The sequence below is a fragment of the Diceros bicornis genome, chromosome X, assembly GCF_020826845.1.
Source record: "Diceros bicornis minor isolate mBicDic1 chromosome X, mDicBic1.mat.cur, whole genome shotgun sequence".
Classification (NCBI taxonomy): Eukaryota; Metazoa; Chordata; class Mammalia; order Perissodactyla; family Rhinocerotidae; genus Diceros; species Diceros bicornis.
In genome coordinates, this window is record NC_080781.1 from 123,544,672 (window position 1) to 123,566,028 (window position 21,357).

The 21,357-nt window shown below is 42.9% G+C and overlaps 1 protein-coding gene across 7 annotated transcripts in view; it reads left to right on the forward strand.

Annotated features, from left to right (window-relative positions):
* Positions 1-12,004: 12,004 nt before the first annotated feature.
* The window catches only part of INTS6L (integrator complex subunit 6 like), a 53,608-nt gene continuing 44,255 nt past the window's right edge, over positions 12,005-21,357 (forward strand). For all 7 annotated transcript variants that reach the window (XR_009217690.1, XM_058536814.1, XM_058536816.1 and 4 more), the window contains exons 1-2: positions 12,005-12,459; positions 12,601-12,678. Coding sequence is in view for 6 of the 7 variants with exons in the window: in XM_058536814.1 (XP_058392797.1) it covers positions 12,349-12,459; positions 12,601-12,678 (189 nt within the window). In the remaining variant the exon portion in view is untranslated. The remainder of the gene's footprint in view (positions 12,460-12,600; positions 12,679-21,357) is intronic.

Consider the following 21,357-nt stretch of genomic DNA (forward strand, 5'->3'; position numbering starts at 1 on the left):
CATTTAGAGTCTAGCTTTGGCCAGATCGCGAAAGCTGTGAAGCACGAATGACACCACAAGGTGATCCCCCTCTGAGGCCAGGGCGCTGTGTCAGTCAGTCATTGGCTGCAGGTTGGGGGAAGGGAGGTGGGCAGGCTGCCCATGTGGCATGGTGCCTAACCTCCGGGCCAAGGCGGCTCCTACTCCTGAGGGCAATTTTCCAGAGAAGGGGGAGCAGCTGTGAGCCTTTAGCAGCCCACATTCGCAGCAGCTGTGGGACCAGTGTGCTGGCCACATAAAGGGGCCCTGGGCCAGCCACCAGCAGGGGCCATCATGCACCTTAATCTGTTTCAAGGCCTCAGACCCTGGCTGGTACTAGTCCTCTATCCTGGGATACAACTGCCTCTCCTTTTCTTCACTGATATCACCTCCTCCAGGAGGCTTTCCCTAACTAGCTGGCTACAGCCTACCCGTTTGTGCTCACATAGAACCTTGTGCAACTCTCTCTCTAGCTCAGTGTTTACTACATTGTACTGAAAGTATCTGTTTATATATCCAGCCTTCCCCAGTGGAGTAGAAGCTCACCAAGGCAGGAACCATGCCCTGTTCACCTTTTTGCCCCGGGCACTTAGCAGAGTGCCAAGCAGAGTAAGCCTAAGTAAATATCTGGTGACCTGAACACCAGGTAAGTGACTTAGGGGGCAGTGCAAGGCCAGCCAGCTCTGCTGTGAAGAGCTCTTCCGTCCCCATGTGGTAGGAGGGAAAATGGGACAAATTAAGCGATTTATGATAAATAAACTAGCTGTGGGGGTTCTTGCTACATCTAAGTATAAATATGGTTCTACTATTGTTACATTTTAAAGGACATGTTCTAACATGGTTTAAATATTGTCAATTTTTAAAAAAAATAGCCTTAAGAAGTGGGAAGAATTATGCAATCTATGCATTAGCAGGAATAAAAATCTTTCTTTTTTGATTAGTAGAAATGGCTTGGTGTAAGAGCTGTTGAAGAATTTTTCACAGCGCTAATACTCCCCAGAAGTTAAAAGGTAGTCAGTGGTATGGGCTACCTAAGATGCAAAAGGCCTAAACCAAGGGGAAAGGAGTGAGATGAATTTGAATAATATCTACAAGGTGAAAACTCACCAGCACTTGATGGCCTGGTGGATGTGGGGGAGGAGAGGCGGAGGGCTCCAGGTTGCTGGAGGCAGGAGAGGCCGAGGCTGGCCGTGGCAGGCACTGCCTTCCGCAGCGCTGTACTTGGAATCTCTCTCTGTGTATGACGTGCACCCGTGGAGCTCCACACACAGAGTGATGATGCTCTTGCCTTGGGAGTTCCTGACTGAAGTTCCATACCACAGGTGACATGAGGCGGTGGCCTCAGGGTGGAAGATATGAAGAGGAAAGGCCGAGATTCCAGGACCTCAGCCCAAAGGCTCCTATGTCCTGACTGGTGACAGGAAGTTACCCAAGTGGCAAAACCCACTGGGGAGCTTGTCTGGGGGCTGCCCTGGGCCAAGTTTCATCGCTGGCTATTTTTATTTTTAGCCTCCACCACCTCTCAGAGCAACCAGGTCTATAAATGTCCCTACAACTTGCTGTGCCTGGGCCCAGGACAGAAGGCAGCAGCTACAAAGGATAGTGCTAGGCCTTGTGCTGGGCACTTTACTGCCCTCAATTGGCAGATGCCTGGATCTCAGGTGCCCCAGGTTACCTCCTGGGGTGCTCACCTCAATTCTCTGGGCATCCCACCATTGCTGCCACCCCTCACCAGCTCTCCTCCCATCAGGGTTTAGAAAGAGGGTTCCCTGAGCACAGGTAAGTCAACAGGTGTCAGTAGGCAGATGACAGCCAACCCATGTCCCACACAATGCCTCAGGATGGGTTATCCCAGGCCAATGTTTTGGGGAAGGAGAGGGCAGTCTTCAGGCCTGTGGTGCTGGCTGGGGCTGGTGGACTTGCTCACACACTCCTCTCTCTTCTGGCCCCTCTGCATCCTGCTGGTGAGCTGCTTCCATGCTGGGCTGCTTCTAATGTGTGTCTGGGCTCTTGGGCATGCAGCACACACCCTCTCATTCTAGTATTGTTCCTGCAGAGTGGGGAAGGAGAGCTTGGGCTCTGGAGTCAGGCAGCTGAGCAGCTGAGGGACCTCAGTTTTCTCCCCCGGAAAAATGGGAAGAAAAACAATAGGCCTTACTCTCAGGACTGCTGCCCTGAGATCAGGTGTGCCAAGTGCCAAGCACCTTGCCTTGCACGTAGTGCTTAAGAAATGAAGCCCTTCCCTGCTGAATTCTACCAAACATTCAAAGAAGACTTAATACCTATCCTTCTCAAACTCATCCAAAAAATTGAGGAGGGGGGAAAGCTCTCTAACTCATTCTACGAAGCTGACATTACCCTGATACCAAAACAAGACAAGGAGAACACAAAAAAAAGAAAATTACAGGCCAATATCACTGATGAACATCGATGCAAATATCCTCAACAAAATACTAGCAAATCGCATACAACAATATATTAAAAAGATTATACACCAGGATCAGATGGGATTTATTCCAGGGATGCAGGGATGGTTCAACATTCACAAATCAATCAATGTGATACACCACATTAATAAAATGAAGAATAAAAATCATATGATTATCTCAATAGATGCAGAGAAAGCATTTGACAAGATACAGCATCCATTTATGATAAAAACTCTGAATAAAATGGGTATAGAAGGAAAGTACCTCAACATAATAAAGGCCATATATGACAAACCCACAGCTAATATCATCATCAATGGTGAAAACTGAAAGCTATCCCTCTAAGAACAGGAACCAGACAAGGATGTCCACTCTCACCACTCCTATTTAACATAGTACTGGAAGTCCTAGGCAGACCAATCAGGCAAGAAAAAGAAGTAAAAGGGATCCAAATTGAAAAGGAAGAAGTAAAACTGTCACTATTTGCTGATGACATGATTTTATATATAGAAAACCCTAAAGAATCCACCAAAAAACTTTTAGAAGTAATAAAGGAATACGGTAAAGTTGCAGGATACAAAATCAACATACAAAAATCAGTGGCGTTACTATACACTAACAACAAAGTAGCAGAAAGAGAAATTAAGAATAAAATCCCATTCACAATTGCAACAAAAAGAATAAAATACCTAGGAATAAACTTAACCAAAGAGGTGAAAGATCTGTACACTGAAAACTATCAAACGCTGCTGAAAGAAATTGAAGAAGACACAAAGAAATGGAAAGATATTCCGTGCTCTTGGATTGGAAGAAATAACATAGTTAAGATGTCCATACTTCCTAAAGCCATCTATAGATTCAATGCAATCCCTATAAAAGTTCCAACAACAATTTTTACAGAAATAGAACAAAGAATCCTAAAATTTATATGGAACAACAAAAGACCCCGAATAGCTAAAGGAATCCTGAGAAAAAGGAACAAAGCTGGAGGTATCACAATCCCTGATTTCAAAATATACTACAAAGCTATAGTAACAAAAACAGCTTGGTACTGGCACAAAAACAGACACACAGATCAATGGAATAGAATCGAAACCCAGAAATAAACCCACACATCTATGGACAGCTAATCTTTGACAAAGGAGCCAAGAACATACAATGGAGAAAGGAAAGTCTCTTCAACAAATGGTGTTGGGAAAACTGGACAGCCACATGCAAAAGAATGAAAATAGACCATTACCTTACACCATACACAAAAATTAACTCAAAATGGATTAAAGACTTGGATGTAAGACCTGAAACAATGAAACTTCTAGAAGAAAACTTAGACAGTACGTTCTTCGACATGGGTCTTAGCAACATATTTTCAAGCACCATGTCTGACCAGGCAAGAGAAACGATAGAAAAAATAAACAAATGGGACTACATCAAACTAAAAATCTTCTGCGCAGCAAAGGAAACCATCAACAAAACAAAAAGACAACCTAACAATTGGGAGAAGATATTTGCAAACCATACATCTGATAAGGGGTTAATCTCAAAAATATATAAAGAACTCATGCACCTCAACAAGAAAAAAAACTAACAATCCAATTAAAAAATGGGAAAAAGACATGAACAGACATTTCTCCAAAGAAGATATACAGATGGCCAACAGGCACATGAAAAGATGTTCAGCATCATTAATTACCAGTGAAATGCAAATCAAAACTACAATGAGATATCACCTCACACCTATTAGAATGGCTGTAATTAACAAGACAGGAAACATCAAGTGTTGGAGAGGATGTGGAGAGAAGGGAACTCTCATACACTGCTGGTGGGAGTGCAAACTGGTGCAGCCACTATGGAAAACAGGGTGGAGATTCCTCAAAAAATTAAGGATAGAACTACCATATGATCCAGCTATTCCACTGCCGGGTATTTACCCAAAGAACGTGAAAACACCAATGCGTAAAGATACATGCACCCCTCTGTTCATTGCAGCGTTATTCAGAATAGCCAAGACTTGGAAGCAACCTAAGTGCCCACCAAGGGACGAATGGATAAAGATGTGGTATATATACACAATGGAATACTACTCAGCCATAAGAAACGATGAAATCCAGCCATTTGTGACAACATGGATGGACATTGAGAGTATCATGCAAAGTGAAATAAGTCAGAGGGAGAAGGTCAAATACCATATGATCTCACTCATTAAGTAGTAGATAACAACAACAAACAAACACATAGAGACAGAGATTGGATTGGTGGTTACCAGAGGGGAAGGTGGGAGGAAGAGGGTGAAAGGGATAATTCGGCACATGTGTGTTGTGATGGGTTGTAATTAGTATTTGGGTCGTGCACATGAGACTATGATGTAATCTATGCAGAAATAGAAGTATAATGATGTACACCTGAAATTTATACAATGTTATAAACCAATGTTACCACAATACACCAAAAAAAAAAAAAAAAAGAAGAAGAAATGAAGCCCTCACAACTCTAGTGTTTCCCCCCAAAACCCGCCAGAGGAGGACAGCTTCTCCCCACTCTGAGACTTATTTTTATACTCTACTCAGCCAGCTTGTCGCCTTGCATGCACACTGACTCCTTCCCCTACTTTATTTCTCTCCATAGCATTTATCACCATCTGACATACTAGATATTAACTTGTTTATTTATCCTCTGTCCCCAAGAGCAGGGATTTGGGCCTGTCTTGTTAACTGATGTATATCTGGCTCCTTGAACAATGCCCAGCACATAGTAGATGTTTAATAAACATTGGTTGAATGAACCCCCCTCCAAATATTCTTCTCCCCTCCTTTGTCCCCTGTCTCTGTGAGTGGCTCCATAATTTCTCTATTGCTTAAGCCAGAATACTGGTTCTCCTTGACTCCTCCCTTTTCCACACACCCCATATTCAATCAATGGTTGAGACCTGAGTGTCCTACCACCTAAGGGTACCTGGCGTCCATGTGCTTCTCTCCATCCCCTTGTCACCACTATAACTTGGCACACTTAGATTAAAGTAATAGACCCCTAACTTGTCTTCTGGATTCCATTTTTGCCCTCATCTAATCCATTCTCCATGCTGAAGATAAAATGATATTACCAAAACACGATCTGCTGAGAATCCTTCAATGGTTTCTCACTGCTCCCAGGATAAAATTACAACTCCTTAGCAGAGCCTACTAGGCTCTGCCTGACCTGGCTTCTGTTCACCTCTCCAAACTCACCTCTAGCCACCTCTCTCGCCATCCTACTCCCCGCCCCCAGCTCCCCTACACTCCAGCAATAAAGAACTTTCCTTTTTTTTCTAATGAGTCTCCTTCAATGACTCTCACCCACCTCACCATTCCCTGTCTAGAACACTCTCCCTCCTCCCTTGCACCATTCCTCACCTCCACTAGCCCTCCTTCACCAGGCTACTTCCTACATTTCCTGAGAGTGACAGCTCCAAAGTCATATCCTTCCAGAAACCTTCTCTGTATGCCCCCCTCACCTGTCCACCCCTCTAGATTAAACACTCCTTCTCAGTGCTCCCAAAACACCACAGATTTCCTCTCTCATAGAACTTAATATAACGTTGCATCTACTCTTTTTTTTTTTTTTTTGATGAGGGAGAGTGGCCCTGAGCTAACACCTGTTGCCAATATTCCTCCTTTTGCTTGAGAAAGAGTGGCGCTGAGCTAACATCTGTGCCCATCTCCCTCTATTTTTATATGGGACGCCGCCACAGCATGGCTTGATGAGCGGTATGTAGGTCCGTGCCCGGGATCCAAACCTGCGAACCCTGGGCCGCCAAAGTGGAATGCACGAACCTAACTACTATGCCACCAGGCCGGCCCCTTCATCTACTCTTTTGACTATTTTCCCCACTAGAATGTAATCTATGAGCATATGGACTATATCTACTCTTGTTTTTATGTAACACTATTATATAGAGCTTACTCTGTGCTAAGAACTTCTATAAACTCTTTACAAATATTAATTCTTTCAATCCTCATAACAATCCTATGAGATACTATTGTTATTACCATTATACAGACGATGAAGCTGAGGTAGAGAGAGGTTAAGTAACTTGCCCAAGGCCACATAGCTAGTAAGTGGCAGAGCTGGGATTTGAACCCCCAAGTCCAAGCTCTTTACTGCTACAATATGCTGTTTCCCTTGTTCACCAATGTTTCCTCTTTGCCTGTCATATAGAAGGTCCACCCAAGAAATATTTGAATAAAAGAAAGAATGACTAAATGAATAAAGATAGTGGAAATAATAAAGTCCTTTGCGGAGCAGTGTGAAGAAAAGAGGTAGCCACAGACCGAGGCAGAGATTAAGTTTAGGAGTCAGAGAAGTTGAAAGCAAACAGTCCAAGGGGTAAGGAAGACGCCAGGAGAAGTGGCAGGTGATGAAAAGCAAGGTGGCGGGGGCAGGGGGAGCTCAGAAAGGCAAGTGACAAATCGCTCTGCAGCCAACAAAGGAAAATATAGAACAGACCATTGGATTTGGCCAGGAGCTGGCCCCTGGGGACCTCAGAGCAGTTTCCAAAGAGTGCTGGGGAGAGAAACCAGATTGCACAGACTTGAGGAGGGAGTGGGTGGTGGAGAAACCAGACAGTGAGAGTTTACTCCCCTCTGAGCCAGGAAAGGCAGGATTTGGGAGGGGGTAGTAATCAGTTAAGTAAGGTCTTTTTGTCAAGATGTGGTCATTAGGGCCTGCTTAAAGGCAAAAGGTAACAAATCTTTGGAGAGTGAGGAGTCAAACCATCCCTCACCAAAACAAAGGGTCTGCTGTATGGTGGTGGACCACATCACGGCCAACTACACAAAATGTAAACATGGGGCAAAGTATGCTAACATTTGTTGCGAAGGGAATGAAGGCCAGGAGCAGTGCTTGGTGGGAATTCCTTCCTGAGAGATGTCTGGTAACTCCAGACATGCAGTAGAAAAGTCTGGAATGGGGGAGTATGGTGAGGAATTAAAGTGAATTGATTTAGAGGCTACTAGTGAAAGAAAAGCTGATAAAGAGCAGAGACATGAAGAAGCAAGAGGAAACTATTTTCAAGAGCTCATGAGTTCAAAAAGCATGAGAAAACCGGAGAGAAGACAGGATGGTTAGTGCAGGTCATAGAGCTGCAATGGAGAAAAGAATTCCGTTAACTGGCCAGAGGCCTGGCCATGAAAATGGGCCTGAAATTTGGAAGCAGTTGGGAAGAGGATTTGGCCGAGGGAGCCAAACAGCAAGCAGTGGCCCAAAAAAGAGCCATTTCATAAGGAAGTGTGAGTAGCACAAAATGGAAGCCGCAGAGGCTCTCGGGAGGAGGAGGGGTCAGCTCAAGGGCTTGGCCTGAAGGGGACTATTGGGACCCAAATCCAAAAGGCCCTGCATCCACAGGGACAGGGAACTGGGCCAACCGCTCTGCTCAGGTGGGGGATGGCAGGCAGGGGCAGCAAGGCAGGGCTGGGAAAGGAGAACTGAGAAGACAGTGCAAGAGTGGCAGCCATGGCATATTCAACACTTCTTTCACCAGACATTTATGTAGCAGGTACTTCGCACCAGGCATTGGTTATAGGCTCTGCCTGCTCTCCAGGAGTTTCCATTCCAGTAGGAGACAAAGCCAAAGCACAAATTAACCTACAACACCAGGGGCTGATGTTCTGTAGCAGAGAAAGACGTAGAAAGGGCTCTGAGGGGTTTAGTGTTGATGGAGAGGTCTACACACACTCTAGCATAATGCAGGGTTTCCTTTCCTCCAGGAAGTGAAGAAGAGAAGCTTCATGCTGAGGGCTTGGGGTTTGGTTTAATCTGAATCAGCTCATACATGCACCAGATGGTTATTTTTTGTATCTTGTCACTTTTGTAGTTTTATAATGAGACACGGGTATTTTTCAGATTCTATATTTACATCATTTCAACTCTATTTGAGCTTATGCCGAAAAGGATCAATAACACGCCTGTTAGAAAAAACATACACTCAAAGGCATTCACCTGCATGGGGAGCACATCCTGAGGGCGGTCCCGTGGGTCCTGCGTGCCCTCAGCTTCTGCAGCACCGGGTGACTGAGACCATTTGTGCTTCCCCAACACTGGTAAATCATTTCTGAAAACGGTTTCAATAGTATTCACCTGGGAGGCCTTTTTTTTTTGATTACTTTGTAATCAAAAAAATTGTAATTTTGTAACATATTACATTTTTAACATAAAAAATGTAATTTTTAAACATAATCTCTTTCCTGATTATAAAAGTAAAGCACACTCATTCTAGAAAAGTTGTGGGGAAAGTATAAAGAAGATTTTGTTTATGTCATCTTAAAATACCGTTTGTGAACTGGGGCATATCACAGTGCATATATATAAATTTATAATACATAATATTACATGGTTATCATATCTTATTCTATAATATTTATGTTTATAATTACTTATTTAAATAAATATGTTTATATATATAAATATATAAATAAGGACTGTGATATACCCCACTTCACAAATGGTATTTTATATATAAATATTTATTATATATGTTTACTTATTATTTTATTTAACATTTAATATTTAATTAATTTACTATATTTATTTATATATTTACAAATAAATATATATTTATTACTATTTATATATTTATTAAAATAAACATTTATATATTTATTAATATTTAATTTATTTACTATTTATTTAATAATATTTTATATATATTGTATATAACATATTTATATTTATTATATTTTATATATTATATATTTATATTTATTATATAGATATCATACATATATATGTAATAAAATATAAATGCCTAATAGGAAATCTTGTCCTCCTTCAATCAAAGGATAATTTAAGCAACCAATCAACCCCATGCATTTATCTGGTGGGCTGAAAGTGGTATATTATTTCTTGGAGTTGACTTTAACAAAAACTGAACTAGGCAAAGTTTGTTTCCAGGTAATAATCCCATCCCCACCTAATGTTAGGCAGAATTCTTAGATGGTTCCCATGATTTTCACCCAGTGGTGTTACCTCCTATATAATCTTCTCTCTTTGAGCGTGGGTGAGACCTGTGACCTGCTTCTAGTCAATAGACTATGGCAAAGGTGATGGATGGCACTCTCATGATTAAGTTACATTATACAAGGCTCCATCTTAGCTGACTGGAGTCAATGATGTCCCTGCTGGCCCTGGAGAAGCAAACAGCCATGCAGTGAACAGCCTATGGAGCGGGCCACATAGCAGGGAACTGCACCTGAGGGTGGCCTCCAGCCAGCAGACAGCCACAAGGAAACGAATACTGCCAACATCCTAAATGAGCTTGGAAGTTGATTCTTTCCCAGTTGAGCCTCCAGATGAACACACAGCCCGGCTGATACCTTGATTGCAGCCTTGTGAGACTGAGCAGAGAATCCGGCTACACTATGTCCAGACCCCTGACTCCCGGCAACTGTGAGGTAATAAATGTATATGTTGTTTCAAGCTGCTGAATTTGTGGTAATTTGCTACAAAGCCATAGAAAACTAACACACCAGCCCTGACCAGTCCCGCGCTTTTAGCACCCTAGCCCATGTAGGCATTACCCTTCTCCAGTATTATTCGTATCAGAATGGAAATGGGAACTTCTAGTGTCTTTTTCATCCTTATCTCCCCATTAATTCCCACCAGGTGTTATCCCACCAGACCGGCCTGAAAGACGACATGCATATTGTTATCTCTGGCTGAATTTTTGTTCACACCATTCCTTCCAACCCAGAATCCCTCCCTTCCCACTTTGTGCCTCATCCAAGAAACCTTCTGAACTTCTAGAACCATTGCTTCCATTGCATTTTTTATTTGCATCACTTGTTTGTCCCTGATTCATATAATGCCATGTGGCCTCTTCTGAAATCTTATTTTTCTGAAAATATTATTGAATGTGTGTGTGTGTGTGTATATATATATATATATATAATACAAACAATATATAAAAGATTATGTATATTATATATATATATCTTCTGTCTTCAATGAAATCATAAACTCACTGAAGCTCAGGATTCCACATGGTGCATAGCATACTTCTAGGAATATACACCTCCATATGTTAAAGGAAAACAGTATGGAGATTTCTCAAAAAATTAAAAATAGAAATAGCATATGATCCAGCTATCCCACTACTGGGTATCATGAAATCAACAATTCAAAGAGATTTATGCCCCCACTTTGTTCATCGCAGCATTATTCACAATAGCCAAGATGTGGAAGCAACCCAAATGCCCATCAACAGATGAATGGATAAAGAAGATGTGGTGTATATATAGACAATGGAATACTACTCAGCCATAAAAAAGACAAAATTGTGCCATTTGCAACAACATGGATGGACCTTGAGGGTATTATGCTAAGTGAAATAAGCCAGACAGAGAAAGACAAATACCATACGATTTCACTCATATGTGGAATATAAACACATGGATAAGGAGAACTAATGATTTGAAAGGAAGTTGTTTAGTTGTTACCAGAGGGGTAAGGGGTGAGGGGAGGGTGAAACTGGTAAAGGGGCACATATGTATGCTGACGGATAAAAACTATACTATTGGGTTTGAGTACAATGCAGTCTATACAGAAACTGATATATAATAATGTACACCTGAAATTACACAATGTTATAAGCCAATATGACCTCAATAAAATAGTTTTATTTAAAAAATGTGTTACATGAAGTAGTCAGCCAAGCGTGGTTGGCCACTTATTGAGCCTCTCCATAGAGCCAGACCTAAGAGCCTCCCTCATCGTTGCCCTAATCTTGCTGAGCTGCACTTTTCTTTACTGAAGATTGAATATAATACCATCTACCATAATTATTTCAAAGATTACGCGGGCACCTGGCACTTCATAGGTGCTTAATAAATGTGAGTTTACTCAGAACCTGAGTTGGCAAACCTCCATGTATGAAGGCTGTGCAGACACAACAGTGGGTGGAATTACCACAGGCAGGCCAATACTTCAAAGAGCTCAATAAACTGAAGAAGCTAGTACATTAAAGAAGGCCAGTTTAGGTAACTGAGTTTAAGCTTTAGTTTCCTTTCTAAGTAGATAGATATACATGGAATGCAAAGCCAGGAACTCACTTACAAATACTAATCAAGAGTGGGGAATGATCTAAAGGAATGTGAGTAGGTCTTGCCAGGAAAGAAGTTTGCTGCTTCTGAAATGTTTTGGTCTTAGCCACTGGCAGGATTGATCGATTGCAGTTAGCAGAGCGTTTTCTGTGCAGCCTGTCCAAGCATCTGCTTCGGTACTTCTGTACAACTGTTGCTCAAATTCACTCTTCCTTTCAAATCATCATCTTCCAAGAGCAAGAGAAAATCCACCCAAACCACCCTAAGTATCCTAACAGCTTCCAAGTCCTTTAAAAGATGGTCCTTAACATTTCCCCTTACCCCCTGCCTGGGTTCAAACTTCAACTCCCAGGGTTCGCACAAGTCCCTCCCCTTGCCCTGTCATCTAATGAATATGCAAATGCCACATAATTGGCAGCCAATGGCGTGGGGTCTGGTCACATGGTGCCGATGGTAGGTGAGCGGACAGAAGTTGTGTGTCGGTGACCAGAGACAGCTCTCAGTCTGGGGCGAGCGCTTGAGTGAGCGCGGACGGATGCTTGGGCAGTAGTCCCTGCGGCGGCCGCGGCAGCAGTAGTGGTGGCAGGAGAGGAAGGGGGAGGGCCCCGAGGGCTACACACGCTCACACTTTCAAGTTCCCTTGAAGGGAGAGGAGGTGGGGCTGCAGAAAGAGGAGGACGCGAGCAGTTCCATCCGTCCTGTCCCGTCTCCCCCTCTTCCTCTTGCTCCCTGCACCCTGGCTCTGCGAGAGTTGAGGGTTCGGGTGGCAGTACGCGGCAGTGAGGGCAAGAGGGCCAGGAAAGTGGGGAGCGGAGCTAGGGGTACAGGGGAAGATGCCCATCCTGCTGTTCCTCATAGACACGTCCGCCTCTATGAACCAGCGCACTGACCTGGGCACCTCCTATTTGGACATTGCCAAAGGCGCTGTGGAGTTATTCTTGAAGGTAAAGGGAGGGGAGCGGAGAGATGGGGAGACCTCCCGAGGGATGGGGGGGTTGGTGGATTTAGGTGCTTCTGTAACGTTTGTATCGCCCCCTCCTCCCTCCTTCCCTTCGCGGCCCCCTCCGTCATCCCTCGTCCCGCAGCTGCGCGCCCGGGACCCGGCCAGCCGCGGAGACAGGTACATGCTGGTCACCTACGACGAACCCCCGTACTGCATTAAGGTAAAGGGGCCATCAAGGGGGGTGGGGCGGGCGGGAGCAAGTCGCCAGAGCTGCTTACCCCCTTGCCCCCACCCGAGGCGGTCCTGCGTCGCCCAGCGGGGCGTGCGGGGCGGCGGGGGGGGGCGCGCAGAGGGCGGGCGGAGTGGTGCAGTCGGCGGCTTCCGAGGAGCTGCTGCGCCCAGGGTCGGGGAGAGGGGACGGGGGAGGGGCAGCCCCGGGGAGAAACCGCAGGAGGGCAGAGCCGGTGGCGGCGACGACCGCAGCCGCCTGGAAGATGGCGGACATTTTGCTTTTGTATGAGCCAGAGAGGGAGACTGAGGGCGCTGCTGAGATGGAAAGGAGGGAAGGGAGGGAGGAGAGGGGAAGGAGGGCCCGAGCCCCGGAGGGAGGCTGCGGGGCGGGCCCGCCCCTTCGGGGCGCACCACGCGCGGCTGCGGCCCGGGGGCCGGGCGGAGCGTGCGACTCCGCCCCGAGGTCCTCTGCGCCCGGCGCGCGGGCTTTCCTGGAGCCCGGGCTCCTCCTCCGGCCCCTCCTTCTTCCCCCTCCTCCCGCTCCTCGCTGCTTCTCCTTCGCCCCCTCTTCCTCCTGCTCCCCTCCCCTTCCTGCTGAGAGCGTGGCAGAGCCAGCCGCCGGCCTTCAAAGATTAGACTACTGCGTTTGCACTTCTGTGGTCTCTGACCCGCCCCCACCCAATGGAAAATCTGTCCGCCGAGCAAGCCTCCCAACCCCCAGACCCGGCGAAACTCTTTCCATTTCTTCTCCAGAATTGGTCCGGTTAAGCCAGGCTCTGTTACCTTAGCTACTGTTAGTGTTTCATTGGAGACTCCACCGAAGCCGCGATGGGGTGGGGCGGGGAGATGCCCAGTCGGAACCCACAAGGGGCAGAGCTTTTTAGAGACCTGGCCTACCTATTTACATCGTAAATTAGGTTTGTGTTGGCCACGTAGGGATTTGTCCTGGGAAAAGAAAGGAAGGAGAGGACTCGACTGCGCGCAGTTATAATGGTCAAATTCGATGATTTGATTCACAGGATTCTGACCTACAGGAGAAAAGTGGGGAGGACTTAACCTCCGTGGGATAGTTAATTTATGTTCCTAATGGTGATGAGATAAAGAACTGCTTTGCCTGCAGTGGCCAGATAAAAGAGAACGCAGACTATTAAATCAACCTGCATAAGCCCTGCTTGCGTATTGAAATTCAAAAAATATATTACCATAATCCTTGACGTCTTTTGCTAGACGCCCTCTTTTTCTCAGAATTGTCTTAATATTGCTGGGGAGGCGCAGCCTGGACGTGTTGTAATCCATTTCAGCAGCGTGAGGTGTTTAAAAGAATGGAACCTACCAAACTGAATCGTTGGCCAGAGGGAGTGTTCCTTCAGAAATAAAACCAAAGGGAGGCTTTAATTTTGTAACTCGTAGCTTCCATTAACAGTTTGGCTAGGAGGTTCCCCTTAAAACTGTTTTGGTTTCCATGCTTTGTTTTCAGTTTTTGATTCATCTATTTAGAAAAATCTAGCAAGTAGACATCTTTCAAAATGCCATAAGCTTTTTAAAAATGTCAGTTTCTCGAGAGGGTGTGACTGTTTTTTCCACATAGAAAAGCAGATGTTTGTACATCCTAAGTCTGCAAGTCTACACCCTTTGGGTACTAATACAGATAAGAACCCGCCATTTGTACTGTGGCCATTTGAAGTCCTCCTTAATTCGAAGTAGTAAAAAGGATAAATTACAAAGCAGTGTGCCTTTTTTTTTCTTTAAAGGAATAACTTAGTTAACATTTTTCTGAATGCCAAGCCTCCTAGTTTAAAAATGGTTTTTGATCTATAAAACTTTCATGGCAATATCTACAGAATCTTTGGAAAGGAAAAAGAAAGTCGCACTCCCTCTTAACAACTGTAATTACATCTTTTTACCTAGCATTTTAATCACAGTGTGCGTATTACTTTGTGTTCTGCTTTTTCCACCTATTTTGTCTCATGAATTATTCCGGATTTCACATAGTCTTCATACTTAAAATTTTAGTGGCTGTGTAACTTATCCATGGTATTTTAGAGGCTCCAGAGAGTTCTATGAACAGAGGGGAAAAATTGGATTTTGTTTTTAGTGGAAATTTCATCTGTTAGCTCTTTTTATCCTGCCATCTTATAGACTACATTTTTTCCTAAAGTAAAAACCATTCTTCCAAATTGAATTTGATCTTTTTTTCTTCTGTAGGTCAGGTATGGGAAGATACTTTGCGTAATATTTTTAATTACTAATCATTCATTATCTTCTTATTTAGTCTTCATGCTTTCCCAAGGTTCTTTAGGTTTTTCATGTTAATCTAACATGATAACTCCGTGTGCTAGGAAATGGTTAATAACCTTAGTGATGTTCTTGTCATTTTGCTATCTCTACCTGAATTACTAATGATATGCCAGATTTTGGTAGCCTTGTCTTTTTCTGAGTCTCTTTGAGCCACTCCCTCTTGCCCGCCCCCAACCCTTCCTCAGCGTGTGGTAACTATTTGTTCTTTTGCTTTTGGGATTTAGCCATTTTGGAAGATCTGAAATTTTAGAACATCTGGTGAATTTTCCTTAAAATTTAGTCTAGTCTTTCACTTGCTAATAGCTCAGAGCCATAAATGTCTATTTTCTGTCACACTGCTTATCAAATAGGTCTGTCTTTGATTGTCAGCAGGCATCTTAGTTCCTACTTAAAACTTCACTCTTCATTAGGAGCCTGGGGTTCTTTCAGCAGAGTTAGATGCTAAGAGTTTTATTTGTAGCTTATTTTTCTGAAGAATAAGGTGAAGTGTATTTTTCAATTTCTCTATGGTTGGAGGGCTATTGTTTATCTCTTCTCAAAATAACTGCTTGTTTCTCAGGTCTTGGTTATATCCAACACCGCAAAACAAATTCTTTTCCTACTAGAAGATTCAATTCTATTGGTGGTGTGACAGACATGAGTTGTGCATTTGGTGGGGAGGGCTTTTTTTCCTAATAGGCGTGGAACTATTCCCAGTATATCCACTTACAAGCTCTGACAATAAATCTTGTTGTGAAAAGTTACTGTGACTGGAATTTCTCACTAACATATACTGTTGAGTATGTGAATATAGTATTTCACCTAGGACTTAGTAACTTCTTACTGAATACCCCTTAGGACATGGCTATGTGCTCTTTTAAAATTAGTCATACCTGTTGTTTGCAGTCAGCTTTGCATGGATGGAATTAAGTTTGATTTGGGGACCATATAAAAAACATGAAATGCAACCATTTTGTGCTACATGAAATGTGTTGCTTCGTAGACAAGTTTTATACATAGTGTCACAAGTGTTAACATTACATTTATACAATGGGATCTTTAGTGTACACAGCTAGGGTGAAACCCTGTGTAATATTTTAAAATTTCCAGTGTATCCTTATAAGACTAATATGTGGTTTTAAAAAGTGGAGTTTTTTTATATGATAGTTCTTAATAGCTTTGGCTGAGGTTCTGCTGTTTCGTATGTTTTGTTTTGCTATGAATCATAATTTCCTTTTATTCAGTGAATAGCAGAGGTAAGCTTGTCACTACTACTAACTCAAAGCAATTTGAGGGCACTGAGAAGAAAGTGAGCCATGAGACTGGGGTGTATAATGATATAAGTATTCAGAATAGTTTGGTGTCTGAATCCGCATTCTTAAAATGATTTCTTTTTTTATTGAAGGAAATGCTTTTTTAATATAAACCGAGTCACTTTTCTAGAAATAGCTGAAACACATGTATAAATAATGGACAGAAGTTTTTTTTTATGAATAGGAAGAGATGTTTCAAAGGAATGTCACAAGTCTGTAATTTGAAAACATAGAGCCTTTGAAAACGTGAAAATTTCCCTTGAGTGTTGCTTTTTCACATCCTGTAGCTAGCTTTGCTTACTGGTATCTGCATGCCTTTGTCGACATGTATCAGCAAAAGGCAGCATTTTGGCTTATAAATTTAGGAAGTAAACTTATGCTTTTTATGATCTGTGTTCCAAACATTTATTGGTATTTGAACTAAAGCATAACTTTTTCATATGCCCATGAGTATATTTTATGGGCTTTATTTGGAAAAGAGTGACTTTTAGGGGAACCTTGCATTGTGTTTGGAAGCTAAAGAAGTGCTTTTGGGTGAAACAGTAGCCACCTGGCCTGTGAGAGCAAACTGAGACGGTGGAAGGTGCATTTAAAACTCAAAATGCCACCAAGGCAATGCGGTGACTTTTGTGATGAGTTGTTTCTCCCCTGATCTTGCTTCCTCTTCACCTTCCCCATTGGCCATTTGAAGCATGTGATTATAGTTATTTTGAAATAAGAAAAGGGGAGAGAAACCATCAATAAAATGAAAAGGCAACCTACTGAATGGGAGAAGATATTTGCAAACCATCTGTTGGATAAGGGATTAATATCCAAATATATAAAGAACTCATACAACTCAATAGCAAAAAAAAAAATCGATTAAAAAATGGGCAAGGGATCTGGATAGACATTTTTCCAAAGAAGACATACAGATGGCCCACAGGCACATGAAAACATGCTCAACAGCACTAATCATCAGGGAAAGGCAAATCAAAACCACAATGAGATACCACCTCACACCTGTTAGAATGGCTGTTATGAAAAAGACAAGAGGGGCCGGCTGGCAGCGCAGCGGTTAAGTTTGCACGTTCTGCTTTGGCGGCCCGGGGTTCGCCTGTTCAGATCCTGGGCGCGGACCTACTCACCAGTCATCAAGCCGTGCTGTGGCGGCGTCCCACATACAGAAACTAAAAGGATGTACAACTATGACATACAACTATCTACTGGGGCTTTGGGGAGAAAAAAGGGGGAAAAAAAGGAAGAAGGTTGGCAATAGATGTTAGCTCAGGGCTAATCTTCCCGAAAAAAAAAAAGATAAGAAATAACAAGTGTTGGAGAGGATGTGGAGAAAAGGGAATTCTCATGCACTGTTTGGGGGAATGTACACTGGTGTAGCCACTATGGAAAACAGCATGGAGGTTGCTTAAAACATTAAAAATAGAACTACCATATGATCCAGCAATTCCACTTATGGGTATTTACAGTTGTGTGTCACTTAGCGACTGACATACATTCTGAGAAATGTGTTGTTAGGCAATTTTGTTGCTGTGTGAACATCATAGAGTGTACTTACACAGACCTAGATGGTATCGCCTAATACACACCTAGGCTATATGGTATTCATCTTATCAGACCACTGTCATATGTGCAGTCCATCATTGACCAAAACATCGTTATGCACATGTGACTGTATCTGAAGAAAATGAAAACTAATTCAAAAAGATATCTGCACCCCTATGTTCATTGCAGCATTATTTACAATAGCCAAGATATGGAAACAACGTAAGTGTCCAGTGATGGATGGGTGGATAAACAAGCAATAGTATGTATGTATATACAGTGGAATATTATTCAGGCATAACAAAAGAAGGAAATCTTGCCATTTGGGACAACAGGGATGGACCTTGAGGGCGTTATGCTAAGTGAAATAAGTCAGACAGAGAAAGACAAATACCATATGATCTCTCTTATATGTGGAATCTGGAAAAAAACAAAACCAAAAAACCGAGCTCATAGATACAGAGAACAGATTGGTGGTTGCCAGAGGTGGAGGTTGGTGTGTGGGCAAAATGAGTGAAGGTGATCAAAAGGTATAAACTTCCACTAAAAAATTAACTAAGTCATGGGGATTGTAATCTATAGCATGGTGACCATAGTTAATAATACTGTATTGCATATTTGAAAGTTGCTAAGAGAATAGATCTTAGAAGTTCCTATCATAAGAAAAAAGAAAAAAAATTCTGTAACTGTGTGTGGTGACAGATGTTAACTAGACTTATTGTGTTTATCATTTTGCAATATATACAAATATCAAATCAATGTGTTGTACACCTGAAACTAAAATAATGTTATATGTCAATTATACCTAAGTAAATAAATACTGAATGCTTACAGACTTTTATCCAACCTATGAATTAAGTATAGTTTACTGGAAAGAATTTTAGGAGTGAGGTACTCTGCCTGGTAGCTCTTTTCTTTTATACAAGAGTAGAAGATGGAGGAATTACAACTTTAGTGAAAGCTTATACAAATAACCCTTTATCACTTATATATACACCACTATTTATCTGTACTTTTATTTGTTGTTTTGTTTTGCAGTGAATAAAATTTTCCTTGTTAAAAAAAAAGGGAAAGAAAAGGGGAGAGTTATTAGTAGAAGACTAGAGCTGTGGCAAGGGAGTAATGCTATCTTCAGACCAGGCACCAGCTGGAAGATGACTGGGGAGTGCTGACAAAATGATGGAGTCCTGTCTGTTCTGTATCCTAAACCTCTCTTGTCTCCATTCATTCTTATGGGCTCTTCCTTTGTTTCAACCTTCATCAGTCCTCACCTGGACCAATGTTGCAGCAGCCATGCAATTGGTCTCCCTACCTCTGGTCTTGCTGTCCACTGATTCTTCTCCCTCATTGCCACTAGATTGATCATTTGAAATGAAATGAAATAAAATAATAAAATAAAATAAAAATCATTCCCTTACTAAAAATTCTTCAGTGGCTCCCTATGACATATGAGAATAAAATCCAGACTTCTTAGCCGGACCGCCAAGGCCTTCGTGCTCTTCTTACATTTCCAACTGTGTCTCTCCACTCTCTTCTCTTCTCCTGGACCTCAGGCTCCAGCCACAATGAGAAATTAGGCTGTCTTCTCCAAACTTACTATGCCTATTGTTTCTGTGCCATTGCATATGTTGTTCCCTCTGCCTGGGACACACTGGTTGGCCTGACATGCCTCAGATCTTAGTTTTGCATTCTCAAAAGTCATCCTGCCCCTCTGCCCCACTCCTACTGCAAACAGTGTAACAACTTCCACTGTGATCCCTTAACACTTTGTCAAGACCTTAACTATAGCAATTAGCATATTATATGGTGATTATCAGTGTTCATGTTGGCCTCCCTAATGTGAGCTCTTTAAGGGCACATATTTGAACTTCTCTATATTTGTACCTCGAGTACCTAAGAGAGTGCCTAGATTTTAGTAGATACTCAATGAATACTCAAATGAAAACAAGATTTCAAGCAATATGTAAGTGTGAAAGCTACCCAGTCTCTCCCTCCCCTCCCGTTTCCACTGCTCTTCCCCAGAGGGTGGTCACTGTTAACAATTTGATATGTTTGGTGTTTATTACAGCAAGCATTTTCACTTAGGTTCAAGTTTTTTTTTTTTTCTTTTTTTTTGTGAGGAAGATCAGCCCTGAGCTAACATCCATGCTAATCCTCCTCTTTTTGCTGAGGAAGACTAGCTATGAGCTAACATCTATTACCAATCCTCCTCCTTCTTTTCCCCAAAGCCCCAGTAGATAGTTGTATGTCATAGTTGCACATCCTTCTAGTTGCTGTATGTGGGACGCGGCCTCAGCATGGCCGGAGAAGCAGTGCATCGGTGCGCGCCCGGGATCCGAACCCTGGCCACCAGTAGCGGAGCGCGCGCACTTAATCGCTAAGCCACGGGGCCAGCCCCAGGTTCAAGTTTATAATATGATGGAATTGTATTTTTACAAGACCAATGTACATATGCCACCTTTATTTTGTTTATTGAAATATAACTTATATATAGTAAAATACATCAATGTTAATCATGCACTGTAAATGATGCCTCATTTACAATGATGTAAAAATGATGCATTTTTACATCTTTATACATTCATGTAGCCACCACCCCAGGCCAAGGTACAGAACATTTCAACCCAGAAAATGCCTCTTGCTTCTTCCCGCAATCCCTTACTCCCCTGCAGGTAACTGTTGATCTGACTTTTATCACCACTGTAGTGATACGGTCAAAATAGTGTTTCTGAAAGATAAGTCTGACAGTGGATTGCTGCTATAGAAATCTAGGCATTCATTTACCATATGTTCATTGAGTACCCTCTCTGGACCAGGCTTTGTTAAGAGGCCTAAGGTGACACCAAGAAAGACCTGGCCCAAGGGGAGATCAGAATGGTAAAAGACATGGTCCTAGTCATTAGAAAAAGGTGACTGTACTAAGGTATGAGAGATGTGGAGAACAGTGGGCTCTTAACCAATGGATTGGAGGTGAGGGAGCGAGGATGAGCAGGACATAGTAAGAATTCTTTTTATCTGGTCAGGATTGTAGCTAGTTGAGACTGGACCACAACAGGGCTTTGAAAGCTACAAGCTGGAGTTTGTATATTTGTCCTGTGATGTGATGAAGAGCCGTGAGGTGGAATTGAAGAGAAATAGGGCGAAGCTGTCTGTGTGCTTGTTTTGTTATTATTGTGCAGAAGCATACATTGAGCTGGGCTGGGGAGAGGGGAGAATGAAAGGTGGGGGAGACCGAAAAGATGTAGTTGAAATTGCCTAGTTTTGCATGAGCACTGGCCACCTGAGAGCTTTTGGCCTTGAGGTTGGGTTTGGAGTGGGAGGATGGCAGAAGGGCAAGGCACACGTAAGGAAAGGGCAAATATTGTCCTTTTCAGTTTGCCTTTGCTTCACGAAGGTAATTAGAACTGCTCTGGAGACAGGGTTCTTAGTTTCACAGAGTGGCCAAACGTGGCAGCTGGTCCACATCTCAGGGAGAAATGTGCTCTCCAGAGAAGGACAGGATTGAAGGACCTGCTGCATCGGGGGAGGGGGCAGGG